Raw genomic sequence first — 16,313 nt, forward strand, 5'->3', positions numbered from 1 at the left:
CCATCATGAAATAGAAACACACAAATCAGCCTTAGTGCAAAAATATTCTGTGTTTTGTTGTTTAAATTATCTATTATTTACACCATAATCAGCCAAGCCATGGCCAATCCACCTAACCTACACATCTTTGGACTGTGGGAGGAAACCAGAGCACCTGGAGGAAACCTACGCAGACACGGGGAGAACATGTTTTTACCTACCTATTCTATGATTCATGTAAAAATAAATTTGATACAATGCTTTGTCTTTTCCAGACCGCTAAAAAGTTTTTTCCTTTATTCTTCATGACATGTGGGCATTTCTGGCAAGCACAGTAAGAAGTTTAACAACACCAGGTTAAAGTCCAACAGGTTTATTTGGTAGCAAAAGCCACACAAGCTTTCGGAGCTGCAAGCCCCTTCTTCAGGTGAGTGGGAATTCTGTTCACAAACAGAGCATATAAAGACACAAACTCAATTTACATGAATAATGGTTGGAATGCGAATACTATTCGAATACTATGCGAATAGTATTCGCATTCCAACCATTATTCATGTAAATTGAGTTTGTGTCTTTATATGCTCTGTTTGTGAACAGAATTCCCACTCACCTGAAGAAGGGGCTTGCAGCTCCGAAAGCTTGTGTGGCTTTTGCTACCAAATAAACCTGTTGGACTTTAACCTGGTGTTGTTAAACTTCTTACTGTGTTTACCCCAGTCCAACGCCGGCATCTCCACATCATTTCTGGCAAGACCAGCATTTGTTCCCCATCTCTGATAACCATTGAATTGAGGGCAGTTAAGGGTCATTGGTGTGGGTCTGGGGTCACAAGTATGCTTGACCAGGGAAGGATGGCAGATTTCGTTCTCAAAGGATATTAGTGATTCAGATGTAATTTTACAACAATCGATGACAGTATCATCATTACCATTGCTGAGACTAGCTTTATATTCCAGACTTTATTAACTGAATTTAAAATCCATCAGGGGTGTGATTGGATTTGAATCCACGCTCCATAAGATTAGGCTGGGCCTTTGGATTACAGTGCAGTAACATTACCACTATGCCACCATCCACATTACCTGTGCAAATTTTGCAATTCAAGTCAAAGAGGTGTTTTTTGTGCTGACAGGTCGTGTCGTCTGTAGTATCCATTAGGCTTTCTTCTTCAGTCTCTTCCAATTTCTCCACTAAAGGCTTTGGTTCCACAACTTTTAGTTCAGCCTCCTAATAGGGTTCACAAGGAAAACATTTCATTTTAGTTGAGAAAATGGATCTTACTTCAGTCCTTTCTGAGCTAGAGTATAGTTTCAACAACAAAATATCTAATTTATTTGAATATATTGCCAATTAATACACTTTGATTAATTTCAAATACACAATTTTCTTTAGATGGCTATATAGATGCAAAAGAGGTTTGTGATTTGATAGTTAACCATCTTTCAAACACATTGAAAAGGGGAGGATGTTTAATATGCTCTTTATTTGTGAGTGGGCAGATTCCTGTGAACAAAGCAACAGTCCAAAGGGGAAAAAAGGTCGCTTTTTCCTTTATTATTGAAACAAAATCGAGTTATGAACTTAATTTATTCATCATTCATTCATTCATGGGACATGGGTGTCGCCGGCTAGCCAGCATTTATTGCCCATCCTTAGTCACATTTGAATTGAGTGGCTTGCTAGGCCATTTCAGAGGGCAGTTGAGAGTCAACCGCATTGCTGGAGTCACATGTAGGCCAGGCCAGGTAAGGACAGCAGATTTCCTTCCCTAAAGGGTATTAGTGAACCAGATGGGTTTTTCCAACAATCGACAATGGTTTCATGGCCATCAGTAGATTCTTAATTCCAGATATTTCTTATTGAATTCAAATTCCACCATCTGCCATGGCGGGATTCGAACCCGGGTCCCCAGAACATTAGCTGAGTTTCTGGATTAATAGTCTAGCGATAATCCGCTAGGCTATTGCCTCCCCACATTTTATCCTCACAAAATTTTCTGGCACTCTCTAATGCACAAAAATCAAATCACTTGCTTTATAGAAACACAGAAGATAGGAGCAGGAGGAGGCCATTTGGCCCCTTGAGCCTGCTCCGCCATTCGTCACAATCATGGCTGATTGTCCAACTCAATAACCTAATCCTGTTTTCTCCCCATAACCTTTGATCCCATTCGCCCCAATGCTATATTTAGTTGCCTCTTGAATACATTCAATATTTTAGCATCAACTACTTCCTGTGGTAATGAATTCCACAGGCTCACCACTCTGGGTGAAGAAACGTCTCCTCACCTCCATCCTAAATGGTCTACCCTGAATCCTCAGACTGTGACCCCTGGATCTGGACTCCCCCACCATTGGGAACATCCTGCCTGCATCTACACTGTCTAGTCCTGTTAAAATTTTATAAGTCTCTATGAGATCCCCCGTCATTAGTCTGAACTCCAGCAAAAACAATCCTAACCTAGTCAATCTCTCCTCATACATCAGTCCCGCCATCTCCGGAATCAGCCTGGTAAACCTTCGCTGCACTTCCTCAAGAGCAAGAACATCCTTCCTCAGGAAAGGAGACCAAAACTGCACATAATACTCCAGGTGCGGCCTTACCAGGACCCTGTACAATTGCAACAACACATCCCTGCTCCTGTACTTGAAACCTCTCGCAATGAAGGCCAGCATACCATTTGCCTTCTTTACCACCTGCTGCACCTGCATGCTTACCTTCAGTAACTGGTGCACAAGGATACCCAGGTCCCACTGCACACTGCCCTCTCTAAATTTACAGCCATTCAGGTAGTAATCTGCCTTCTTGTTTTTGCTTCCAAAGTGAATAACCTCACATTTATGCTTTCAATGGTAAATGCTAATCATGAACAACAATAATGCAGTTTTAAGAAATCGCACACCAGTCACCAGACAGCTTCTAATTCATTTCCCTTTTTTACGAGAGTTGAGGATACTCCTTATAACACTGACAGTAGTACCATTGATCATCCTACACTTACAGCATCTCTTAATGAAGACTTATTGCTAAAGCGCTATTAAAGGAATGTTATACTGTCACAGATGTTATCCTTGGGTGAGATTTTAAACCACAAATATTCAAGACCTTACTATATTTATCCTTCTGTGTGTTTCAATGGCTGAGCTGAAGCTAAAACTTCAAAGTCATTAAGGACCAGGAAATGGCATAAAAACCATTCTTCCCCTCATTTAAAACAAACTACATTCTGAAGAGACTACTGCAACCAGGCTTTTGTAAAGTCAATGCTGCACTGCTCATTAGTTTTGCAAATTAGTTGTTTCTTCATTTTTGTGGACTGGATTATCTTCACGCATTACCATCAAGCAAATTATGGATTAAGAGTCAAAGTTCCAAGTGATAAAAAACTCCTTTATTTAAGTTTAATTTTAAGTTTTTTTATTAGTGCCACAAGTAGGCTTACATTGACACTGCCTTAAAATCACTGTTAAAATCCTCTAGTCGTCACACTTCGGCACCTGTTCGGGTACACTGAGGGAGAATTTAGTATGGCCAATGCACCTAACCAGCACGTCTTTCGGAGTGTGTGAAGAAACTGGAGCACCCGAAGGAAACCCATGCAGACATGGGGAGAACATGCAGACTCTGCACAGACAGTGACCCAAGCCAGGAATTGAACCCAGGTCCCTGGCGCTGTGCAGCAACAGTGCTAATCATTGTGCCACCCATTTATTTATTTTACAGTGTCTTTAATTTCATTATTATTACAGAACAGGTGTACATGAGGAAATGTGCAGTAACAATTAACTGTTGTTTGACATTACAGCTAACAGGCAAGTCGCTAGAACCAGTTGTAAATGCTTCATAAAATTCTTGTCAAAAATTGATCAAGTTTACAAGGAAATAAAAAACCATGAACACTTGTTAAACGGACAGAGAGTTCATGAAATTGTGCCATGATGTGAGCGTTGTGTGCTTCACACAATTTTCCATCCATTAATTTTAATGGACATACAATAGGACATGGTGTCTTCCATGTCCAAATTATCAGCAAAAAAGCTCCAGGCTAGCAATGCCAATTAATAAAATCAATATATTTCTTTCTGGATGGCATCTTTTTTCAGCCTCACGTATACCATGGAATTAGGCCTTTTAGCAACACAGAACCAGGTGGAACACAATAACTACATTTTAAAAAATATTCATTTGTGGGACATGGGCGTCACTGGCTAGCCAGCATTTATTACCCATCCCTAGTTGCCCGAGGGCAGTTGAGAGTCAACCACATGTGGCTCTAGAGTCACATGTAGGCCAGGCTCGGTAAGGACAGCAGATTTCCTTCCCTAAAGGACATTAGTGAACCAGATGGGTTTTTCCGACAATTGACAATGGTTTCATGATCATCAGTAGATTCTTAATTCCAGATATTTTTATGGAATTGAAATTCAACCATCTGCCATGGTGGGATTTGAACCTGGGTCCCCAGAACATTAGCTGAGTTTCTGGGTTAACAGTCGAGCGATAATACCACTAGGCCGTCGCCTCCCCATGCAAATGAATTAGAAAATAATCCATTAACACAAAAGGCATCTACTAAAGCTAATTTTAGAGAAAATATTGACAAATTTCTCAGAATATTTCATTTGATCTCATATTATTCGCTTACCTCTGTAATGACTATCTCAGATTCTTTCATTGGTGTCTCACTCTCAATTTCTATTTCTCCTTTGTGAGTAATTTTTGTAATTGGTCGCCTTTCAACCTCCCTTTGTTCCTTTTCTATCATTTCAATCGTCTGTGAATAGATTAAAGATACATCAGATAAACTGTAATGAAAATGCATAGAGAAGCTTACGAATATATAATCTGCCAATCTGTGCTCGGTTAAAATAAATTTTACTGCAATAAATGAACTTACGAAAATTCCAATGCCAATTAAAGTACACCAAGAGAACAAACAGGAAAAAAAACATAGAATCCCTACAGTGCAGCAGAGGCCATTTGGCCTATCAAATCTGCACCAACTCTCCGAAACAGCATTTTACCCAGGCCCACCCTCCAGTTCTACCCCCAAGCATTTACCACGGCTAATCCACCTAACCTACACATCTTTGGACACCCAGGGGCAATTTAGTATGGCCAATCCACTTAATCTGCACATCTTTGGTCTGTGGGAGGAAACCGGAGTACCCGGAGGAAACCCATGCAGACAGGGGGGGAACGTGCAAACTCCACACAGACTTTCACTTCAGGTCCAAATCAAACTTAGGTCCCTGGCACTGTGAGGCAGCAGTGCTAATCATTGTGCCACTGTGCCGTCCAGCATTTAATCTAACGGACATGTTCCTTTTACAGACTGGCCTAGGTTTCCCAATTGCAACACAGGAAGAACGGTGTGGGTTTCCATTGTTGCGACCATGTCAGATTAGCCCGTCTTGGACACTTCTTCTTTTACTTAAGGATTCAAAAAGCATTCTGCATAATCTCCCAATACAATTAAGCTTAGCCCCAAAATACTTTCTCGTCTAATTCTACACTCCGCTGATATTAAAAGGTCTGCCTGCGTTCACATTATTTATATTTCTTGGTTTTTGAAAGATCTGCCAGACCTTTGAACCTTTCTTAGCAACTTCAAGCTGCAAGTCCAGAATCATTTTTACTGATCTTTTCTGAAACCTGTCTATTGCACAATTTTTAATTTGAAAGTAGAATATTGAAAAAAGGTACATCATATTCAAATAACACTCTAAATAAATGTCTTTTAGAAATAGCATAACAATAAATAGCAGTTTTATACTGGCAGGATACATTCAGTGAAGTTATTAATCGCCCATATCTACCTTCTTTCCTTCATTTTAAAAACCAATGCCCTTTTATTGTGTGAATGAACAATACGGGATATCCAATTTAAAAATGAATGAACAAAGTTTCTACAAAGGGGAAATGCATAAAAATTAATAGCAACCAACAGATCTTACATGTCTATTCTCTCTTTGTCTCCATGCAGCTAATTCCTTGGACGCCAACTCTTCTGGACTCATACGAATCAAATGATCAGGTACTATGTCACCTTTCAATACTCGTTTGAACAACACCTGAAATGAGTCAAAGGTTTTCCAAATAAAACTTCAAATTTATAACAACCAATTTAAGATTATCCGTTCAACTCAGTGTGACTCACTAACATTTGATAAGAGCGACATATATTCATGCACAGGAACCTGTCCTCTGCAGGCAAAGGGAACATGTCCAGTCATTGCCCCTTGTTTGAATTAAACAAAAGCATTGGGAACAATAGTTAGTACCCTGGTGTTTGCTCCAAGGCTACACCTGAACCAGAATCCACCTGCCAACCAATCAGCACCCTTTTCTCCTGTAGTGTAAATTATTGTTCAGTTTGAAATTTGGCACTCTTGCATCTGTCTTCATGAGTACAAGATAAAAAGCTTCAATAGCTTACTCTATTCCTGGTGTTAGAAAGCCAATGCGCAGAGTTGCTCAGGCAAGCCCTTAATCCATCTTCTTGCTTGCTCCAAAAAACAATTAAATTTAATTCATGGTCTCCACGGGGGGGCTTTCAAGATCCAAGCTGACAAGAAAGGGCATTTCACCTGATCTTGGGCCTGATCTGACGCTTGACCTAAGCCAAAAGGCAGAAAGCGATAAAACCTTCTGCACTAGATATTCCCCGGGGGTCTCCCATCCAAGCACTCTGTGTTCAGCAATAATTTGTATTTTATAAAAATTAGTTTTCAATTCTGTACAGTAAACAAGTATATGTAATTATATAAATAATTGAATGATTCAATTGTATTATTGACTGCCCATAATAACATTTTAATTTGCTCAGGTCGGTAGATAACATCAAAATGTTTTGCTAAGTCACAACTGTCCCAAATCTACAAAGATAAGTATAATCTCACATTGAATGTTATCTTTAGCTGGGAAACTCGTTCTTCACAGGTGAGTGCTGACAAAGTAACTCAACCACAGAGAACATCAAACCCAAGCTCGAACCTGCCATTAGGCTACATTCTGATGACAGTCATTGGATAAGAACAGGATGCCTGGCCAATTTCCATTCCCAAATCCAGAGCTGCTGGATTGAGGTCAATATGATCAATTATTGCAGTAAGAAAGTAAGTAAAGTTTATTTATTAGTCACAATTAAGGCTTACATTATCACTGCAATGAAGTTACAGTGAAATTCCCCTTGTCGCCACACTCCGGCGCCTGTTCTGGTCAATGCACCTAACCAGCACATCTTTCAGGCTGTGGGAGGAAACCGGAACACCCGGACGAAACCCACGCAGAGACAGGAGAATGTGCAAACTCCACACAGACAGTGACCCAAGCCAGGAATTGAATCCAGGTCCCTGGCGCTGTGAGGCAGCAGTGCTAACCACTATGCCACCGTGCCACTCACAGAAATAGTCACTGTTCAAAGGGGTACAGCACTTGCAAAATGGTCAGTGGACCCATGGTCCCAAAGACAATGCTTCAAATCTCAAGTTGACCAGTGCTATTTGCACTGTTTGCTCGTTTCCCCAGGAAAATCATTGACTCAGGAATTAATCAGAATTCCCAGTTGACTTTTTTGCTTATGGCCATACTAACCTGAAAATGCCCGATCTTGTCCAATCTCTGAAGCTAAATAGGTATAGGACAGGTTAGTACTTGGATGGGAGACCCCCTGGGAATATCTAGTGCAATAGGCTTTATCGCTTTCTGCCTTTTGGCTTAGATCAAGCGTCAGATCAGGCCCAAGATCAGGTGCAATGCCCTTTCTTGTCAGCTTGGATCTTGTAAGTCTCCCTTGTGGGGACCATGAATTGAATTTAACTGGTTTTTGGAGCAGGCAATGACAGGTGGCTATTAACAAAGAAAGGCACATTTAAATACAGAAAACCGAGTTCTCCCACGGGGAACTCTCCCTTCACATTTCTCACTAGAGTTAATCAACTCTCTCCAGGGAGCAAAATGAAGATAGTTTCTGATACAACAACTCATGTTCACATGACATCATTTTATATTTGTTGGTATGGATTATATTATTGTACTCTTACTGTCATATACCCATTGGTGTCATTTAGAAAAACAATGGTGGAAAGAGAAAATATTTAAAAAGGCACTGATACAGCAGAATGGCTCCTGCTATGAATTACCTCTGAAGTTTTTTAAATTTATTTTTTCATCGGATGCGCGTGTTGCTGGCAAGACCAGCATTTTTGTTGACTATCCCGAAATTGCCCTTGAACTGAAAGGGTAGTTAAGAGTCAGCCACATTGCTGTGGGCCTGGAATTGCATGTATGGCAGAGCAAGTAAGGATGGCAGATTTCCTCCCGTAAAGGACACGAGTGAACCAGATGGGTTTTTTCAACAATATATTTCATGGACACCATTACTGGGATTAGCTTTCAATTCTAGATTTTATTAACTGAATTTAAATTCCACCAGCTGCCAGGGTGGGATTTGAGCCCATTGCATTAGCCTGGGTCTCTGGATAATTAGTCCAGTGACATTAGCACTACACCACCATCACCCAATAAATGTAGGCAGTATTGTTATCACAAAATAAACACGGACGAACAATGCTGTTTAGCCCACTGTAGTTCAGCCATTCCCAAAAAACACAACTGTCCCTCCATGGCAGCAATGTTACTAAAAAGCTTTCAGGGTTTTGCTACATTATTCTACAACAGAAAGCCATTCCAACTTGGTGACCGCGATTTCCTCACGCAAGTTTCAATACCTGAGGATTTCACTAGGGCATTTCACAACAAAATATTGTAATTTTAAGTGCGTACATTTCAATAACAATTGTGCAGAAAGACAACAGGGAGGTTGATGTAAAACAAAGATTACAGAAAGAAGGAGCATGTGATGCTTTGCTGAATAGGACAAACTTTTATCAACTTAGCTCCTGCTGGAGCTCAGCAGGAAATCTCAGTACAACTTCCCAAAAGAAAATTTCAGTGCAATTTCACAGTGCAGTGATACAAGAAATTAATTACTGGAAAGATATGGGGAGTTCGCAGGAAGGCTACAAGACCAATTCCTGAATTTTTAGGGCTCTTTAATGAGGAAAGACTATCTACCCTGGCACTTACTGGAGAACTACTATAGGTAAGGGTGGCTTAAGATTTGCATATGTATGGAGAATTGGATCCAAGAACTTTCTAATATCGAGTTCCTTCATGTCCTTTAAATATGAGCATTATATAGCGTAACAGGGGACCTTGCCCCTCACTCATGAATGTTCAATATTGTTTTATACACGCAACAGATTGCACGATTGATTAGATTTAGCATCACCTGTTTAAACTGTATACAAGAGCACAGGTAATTTGCAGACATTATTATAGCCTCAAAAACACTTAAAGCAGGCTAATGACTTTAGTTCTGGATACTTTTGCTTAGTGCCAGTCAGGATTGGGAAATGTACATTTAATGATATTTGACTAATCAATGTTAAATAATGGAAATGCTTTAATCATCAGGATGGCTTCCAATTAGACAAACACAGAGAATGCATCTATACTGAAATCTGAATTAAAGGCTTAAGTAGGGTAGAAAAAAATAGAACCAGAACAAAATCAAATCACGTGGATGTCGATACGTGATACAATATCTGAACAGTTTGAATACCCTTCGGTATTTACAGGTAAAACAAAAGCTAATTGAAGATTTGAGTCAAGAGTAAGAACTACAATTCTGTGTTTCTGAAATCTTTTCAAAGTGATCAGCAAAACATTTTTAGCCAATCACTTTCACCTCACTGAAAACCAGTATCAGGATGGAGAATGAATGAATGGCAATAATGGCAGAAATTGGGGCTAAATATTCATTCAGGAATGGGAAGTGTAGTTGTCGAGATCAGTTTAAACCCTGTCCATGCAGATTTCTAAAGGACCACGTCAATTAAAGGCTGGGAGTGGGCTCGGGGTCAGCTCCCGAGGATGAACAGATAATGAGAGGTCTTCCAGAATAAGACATCAGCAGTCCAACCAGTCGAGATGGGAGCTGCCAATATATGATGGAAGGAAGACACCTCAATATGGAGGTATTCTGAAACAAAGGTCAGCATCTGCATGTTTAGAAATTTCACAGCTGCCTGGCAATGTGGGGCAACGCCTCCTGGCTGCCATAACCAGTATAGGTGGGGTGGGAGTCCACACTTGATAAAGCTTATCCCCTTTCTTGATGTGGGCCTATCATGATATATCGCTGTGCCCAGATTTTTGTCCATATTACCCACTAGTAACTCCAGTTGGCACAGAATAGGCCCTATAATGGACAGTGATTTGCTTCTATTGGCTATAGAGGTTCCAACCCCAACTTGGACTCTCCGGAAATGGCTCAAGGTCCCAATTTTGGCACCGAAGCAGCACGATGGCAAGCAGCGGCAAATTCCAGGCCTCTCCCCATCACAAAACTGCCTGATAAATTGATATCAGCTACATTTTTGCCGAGTGCAAAGCCACATTTTGAAAGTGACTAGGTGTTCTTCTTACATTAAAAATCATTCACGCAAAGAACACAGCCTTTCACATTTACCCAAACGTGCATTCTCATGAGTTTACGCTTATGCCCAATCTCTGTAGCAAAGAACAGTCAGCTGAGTAATTTTGACCTGCTGACTCCACAATGTAGTCCAAGGTTGCCAGTATGGTTAACATTTCACAATCATGTATAAAGGGCTATGCAATGAGGGAAAACTCTAGTATGGACACAAATAAACTAAAAGGTTCTTCCTTGACTTTTGACAAAGAACCAAATCAAAACAAAAGTTCATACTGCATATAAAATTTACTCTTGAAGCTAAGCCACTCTGTGTATATTAAACTCAGTAACAGAAAATGAGTTTCATGCTTCGGGAAAGTATCTACCATTTCATTTGACATTTGTCAATGAACGTTAAGCAAATACATTTTTAAAAGGTTTAAACCTCACTGTGGGTAGGGAAGCAGAGAAACAAGGTTTGCATTTATAGAGTGCCTTTCACAACCACACAACATTCTAAAAGCACTTTACAGTCGCTGAAGTACTTTTAAAGTGTTGCCATTGTGATAATGTTGAAAACATTACATTGCAACAGGATTAGGGCATTTGGCCCTACAAGCTTGCTCCACCATTAACTAGATCATGGCTGATTTCTACTGCATTGCCATTTTCCCAAATACCCTCTTGCACATGACAAGCTCCCACACACAACATAATAATGACTAGACAATCAATTTTAGTGATCTTTGAGGGGGTAAATAAGCACTGGCCAGGACACCACAAGTAACTCCATTGCTCTTCTTCAAATTTGTGTCGCGAGATCTTTTACATCCATCTTAAAGGGAAGAGAGAGGCTCAGATTAACACCGCATTTGAAAGGCGGCATCTCTGACAATACAACCCTCTTCGCCCTTCACTGGAGCATCAGCCTTGATTGAGTCCTTGTGAACCAACAACCATATAAACCTGGGGCAAGTATGCTACCAACTGAATCACAGCTGACACTGGAAGCAGTGAAGTAATGCTTGTTCACTAAGCCACAAGGGAGATGTGCAGACAAAACCCTCTACAAGGGAAGATTGAGCCTGGCAAGAAAAAATGTAAGAGGTGACCTGTATTAGGTATGTAAAATGGTTAACAGTAGGCTAACAGTAAGGAAAAGGCAAATTTGGAATAATTAAGGTAAATTGTAAAGTCAATGGCAGAGGGATAATCAAACACGTTTTTGGAACAAGCGAGGCTGTAATATTCCACCCAATAACTAGGCAATCGTTTAAAAATCAAATAGGGAACCTTCAGAGCATTTTGGAATCAATGACTAAAGGGCAAATCACTTTGCACATCCATAATTATCTTGTAAAAATAGAGAGATTAATAGTAGCATTAGTTAATAAACTCATCGCATCTGAAAAGTAACAGAGGGTGGTGGTCGATGGAAAATTTTCGGATTGGAGGCAGGTTGCTAGCGGTGTGCCGCAGGGATCAGTGCTTGGTCCTCTGCTCTTTGTGATTTTTATTAATGACTTAGAGGAGGGGGCTGAAGGGTGGATCAGTAAATTTGCTGATGACACCAAGATTGGTGGAGTAGTGGATGAGGTGGAGGGCTGTTGTAGGCTGCAAAGAGACATAGATAGGATGCAAAGCTGGGCTGAAAAATGGCAAATGGAGTTTAACCCTGATAAATGTGAGGTGATTCATTTTGGTAGGACTAATTTAAATGTGGATTACAGGGTCAAAGGTAGGGTTCTGAAGACTGTGGAGGAACAGAGAGATCTTGGGGTCCATATCCACAGATCTCTAAAGGTTGCCACTCAAGTGGATAGAGCTGTGAAGAAGGCCTATAGTGTGTTAGCTTTTATTAACAGGGGGTTGGAGTTTAAGAGCCGTGGGGTTATGCTGCAACTGTACAGGACCTTGGTGAGACCACATTTGGAATATTGTGTGCAGTTCTGGTCACCTCACTATAAGAAGGATGTGGAAGCGCTGGAAAGAGTGCAGAGGAGATTTACCAGGATGCTGCCTGGTTTGGAGGGTAGGTCATATGAGGAAAGGTTGAGGGAGCTAGGGCTGTTCTCTCTGGAGCGGAGGAGGCTGAGGGGAGACTTAATAGAGGTGTATAAAATGATGAAGGGGATAGATAGAGTGAACGTTCAAAGACTATTTCCTCGGGTGGATGGAGCTATTACAAGGGGGCATAACTATAGGGTTCATGGTGGGAGATACAGGACGGATATCAGAGGTAGGTTCTTTACGCAGAGAGTGGTTGGGGTGTGGAATGGACTGCCTGCAGTGATAGTGGAGTCAGACACTTTAGAAACATTTAAGCGGTTATTGGATAGGCACATGGAGCACACCAGGATGATAGGGAGTGGGATAGCTTGATCTTGGTTTCAGATAAAGCTCGGCACAACATCGTGGGCCGAAGGGCCTGTTCTGTGCTGTACTGTTCTATGTTCTATTACCCACAGCAATTTAACAAGTGAAATCTGCCAGCACGAACAGAGAACAAAGTATACTTCCTCTGTTCAAGGCAGGTAATATAATAAACAATGATCATTTGCATCAATCCAAACACCTAAGTCAACCTTGACAAACTAGATTCTGTAATATTAATCTTACAAAGCATGAGTGTTCAAAAATCAGCCTACTTCAGTCTCTTTTTGAACAATTACTATTTACATACTTGATTTTTTGGATCTTTGAGGTTAAACATCAAGCTTCTGTATTTGCTTTTGTACTTAGTATCTGTGTCCCCGTAAAAAGAAAACAGCTTTCTTTCAATCTTGGCTGCAACCTTTGTTGCTCGTTCCTCTGGCACTTTCAAATCTGATTCCGAGCGCCTGAACAAAAATGAAACGCGTTTCATTGTTGATACAGTAATAATTAAACTTAGCAATCAGCAGTACTATTTCTTATGATATTAATGCGTAGAATCACAGACTGAAACAGCACAGAAGACCATTCAGTCCATTATATCTGTGAAATAACTATCCAATTTACTTCCTCCTGCATTTTCCATCTAGCCCTCTCCTTTTCTCCCCTTCAATTTTTCTTATGAAAGTTATTACTGAATCTGTGTCCACCACACTTTCAGGCAGCACAATCCAGATTACTTTTACACATTTTTTCCACTAATGTTGCCTTTGGTACTTTTGCCAAACACTTTAAATCTGGTTACTGACACTTCTACCATTGGAAACGTTTATCCTTATTTTACTGTATCAAAACACTTCATGATTTTGAACGCCTCTCCATCAAATTTCCCTTTAATTGTCCTTATTCTAGGCAGAACAACTTCAGTTTCTTTGGTCTCTCGAAGTAACTGAAAACTTACATCCCTGGTACCATTCTAGTCAACTCCCGCTGTGTTAACTGTATAATAATTCAGTGTTTAATTATGTTCAGGTGGTGGGCATAAACTGGAGATTCATTTGCGAACCCATATATAGAAGTAGTGATTAGAAGGTGTCCGTAATGTGTGTTTCCGTAAATTAAAGTTTATGAAGTGCGCAAAGATTAAATTCTAGTTCTAACCTTCATTGCCTGTCTTTTTGGAATGAAAAAGGCCTTTCTGCAGGTCTTGCCATAATTCCTAGGTGTGGTGCTCAGAATTGGACACGATACTCCAGCTGAGGCCTAATCACTGTTTTCTAAACAATTAGCATCATTTTCATTCTTTTGGTTCTCTATACCTCTATTCCTTAAGCCAAAAATCCCAAATACCATTTTAAAACACCTTCTTAACTTCCTAAGGATTTGTCTTTGTTCCTGCACCCCATTAAAAAAATTATTGCCCCACTTATTGCCTCTCCTCATTCTTTCAACCACACCTCTCTGTGTGAACTTTCATTGTTGTGTGTCTGCCCATTTCTCTTGAAGTCCGTGACTGTCCTCCCCAGTATTTCTGGGTTTCATGTCATCTGCAAACCTTGAAATTATGCACCCACATATCCAAATCTAGCTCACTTACATCAAAAAGAGCAGTAGTCCTGTTACAAACCTCTGGGGAATACCTATGCCTTGCTTCCCTCCAGTCTGAAAAGTAATTGTTCACCACGGTGCTCTTGCCTCTATTCCTTTGCCAATTTTATATATCCATGCAACCTCTAAACCATGAGCTTCAACTTTGCTAACAGGTCTATTATGTGGTATTTTATCAAATCCCTTATTGAAATACTAAACATTCTCATTGGGGCCGGCAGTCATTGGGAGGACATCAGGTATGCCAATGGTCAGGAGGATGTCAGAACTATGATTATCTGTGCCCAACTATCTCTCAAGCTATAATGAGCAGTGTCTTGACAATTTGATATTTCATAATTTATTTATTTTTCTGTATTGATCTGGTACATAGGATTTCCCTCCTTCTGTGCTCGCTAGCCTGCAATTTTTTCCCCAGACAAGAACAAAAGCAGAAAACACAATCTATTGCTACTGTTGCTGTACATAGACTGATTAATCTTAAAATGGTATTTGGCATTGATCTTCAAAGGTTAGGCTAGGAATCTTTACAATTTATGGTGACTTGCAAAATATAGCAAATAATAATGTAACTGATAGTAAAAAGGATGAAAGCTGACCACTGAACTCAACAACTGCACTTTTGACAGATAATTTAGTTACTTTCTGAACCTGTTTTTCTTTGGATTCATTGTTGATTACATAGAGAAAAATAACAAAGATAATCTGAACCTGTTTTAATAGCTTTTAAAAAAATGTCCGCCAAACTTAACTACCTTTTTGCTAAAATGTCCATCAGAGAATGCCGGACGTTCTGTCTGATTTGCTCAACAGTAGGCTGAGGTGCAGAAGGGCTGGTTGGAGGTGGTGTGCTGTTTGTTCCTCCTTTATCTGATTTCTTCTTCACAGCTTGTTTGTCCTTTAAATCTGAAATAAGTACAAAAAATACATAATCTGCATTTATCTCAATTCTGCAGAACTTTCCCAGCACACAGTCATTTTTTTTTAAGCCACAGAAAAGCTATGGGTTCACATTTATGTTCTCCCAGGCTGTGATTTTCCCCGAACTTTACCAGCACTCTTTAAAGAAAGGTCAGATGCTTCCCATGCCAGGGCAAGTAAAACAAGAAGACAATTAAGCCAGCGAAGCCCTCATGACGTAGACATATTAACACACAAATAGCACCAGCACTTTACTCTCCCACGCCCTACTGTGCTCAATTATACTCCCATTTTTATTAACTCAATATCACTTCAACTCTCATCAAAATTTAGCAACAAAAATCTTATTTAATTCAATGGTTTCATTCTTTTCGTTATACAATATTTTGTACAAGGAAATGGAAATTCAGATTGTTTAAGTTTATTGATTAGTGTCACAAGTAGGCTTACATTAACACTGCAATGAAGTTACTGTGAAAATTCCCTAGTCGCCACACTCCAGTTCCCATTCAGGTACACTGAGGGAGAATTTAGCACGGCCAATGCACCTAACCAGCATGTCTTTCGGACTGTGGGAGGAAACCAGAGCATCTGGACAAAACCCACAGACAGGGGGAGAATGTGCAGACTCCGCACAGACAGTGGCCCAAGCCGGGAATCAAATCCAGGTCCCTGGCACTGTGAGGCAGCAGTGTGCCACTGTGCCACCCATCTTAATCTTTTATAGTATGTTGATGCTATAAAAGCATTCAGTGACTAGTGACCAGGTTTTTTTAAATTATACTTTTGTCTATATAACATTCTTGAAAATTTATTTTATTTTCAACATGGGTGCCAATTCTACTAGAACTTCCATTACTGCTTCATCTCAAACTCTATTTCTACACCAGAATATAGCATATTTCTAATAGATATTTATTTCTGCCAGTACGTGCCACTGCTGTGCAGC

General features: G+C 40.2%; 1 protein-coding gene and 1 pseudogene across 3 annotated transcripts in view; one reads left to right on the plus strand and one right to left on the minus strand.

Annotated features, from left to right (window-relative positions):
- Positions 1–16,313, minus strand: part of phf3 (PHD finger protein 3) — a 152,828-nt gene that overhangs the window by 20,937 nt on the left and 115,578 nt on the right. For all 3 annotated transcript variants that reach the window (XM_078213310.1, XM_078213309.1, XM_078213308.1), the window contains 5 exons: positions 15,199–15,349; positions 13,146–13,302; positions 5,937–6,053; positions 4,625–4,753; positions 1,062–1,206 (listed from right to left, as the gene is read on the minus strand). In XM_078213310.1, coding sequence (XP_078069436.1) covers positions 1,062–1,206; positions 4,625–4,753; positions 5,937–6,053; positions 13,146–13,302; positions 15,199–15,349 — 699 coding nt within the window. The remainder of the gene's footprint in view (positions 1–1,061; positions 1,207–4,624; positions 4,754–5,936; positions 6,054–13,145; positions 13,303–15,198; positions 15,350–16,313) is intronic.
- Positions 7,558–7,676, plus strand: LOC144494474 (5S ribosomal RNA; annotated as a pseudogene).

Source organism: Mustelus asterias, chromosome 5 (genome assembly GCF_964213995.1).
Source record: "Mustelus asterias chromosome 5, sMusAst1.hap1.1, whole genome shotgun sequence".
NCBI classification, from domain to species: domain Eukaryota; kingdom Metazoa; phylum Chordata; class Chondrichthyes; order Carcharhiniformes; family Triakidae; genus Mustelus; species Mustelus asterias.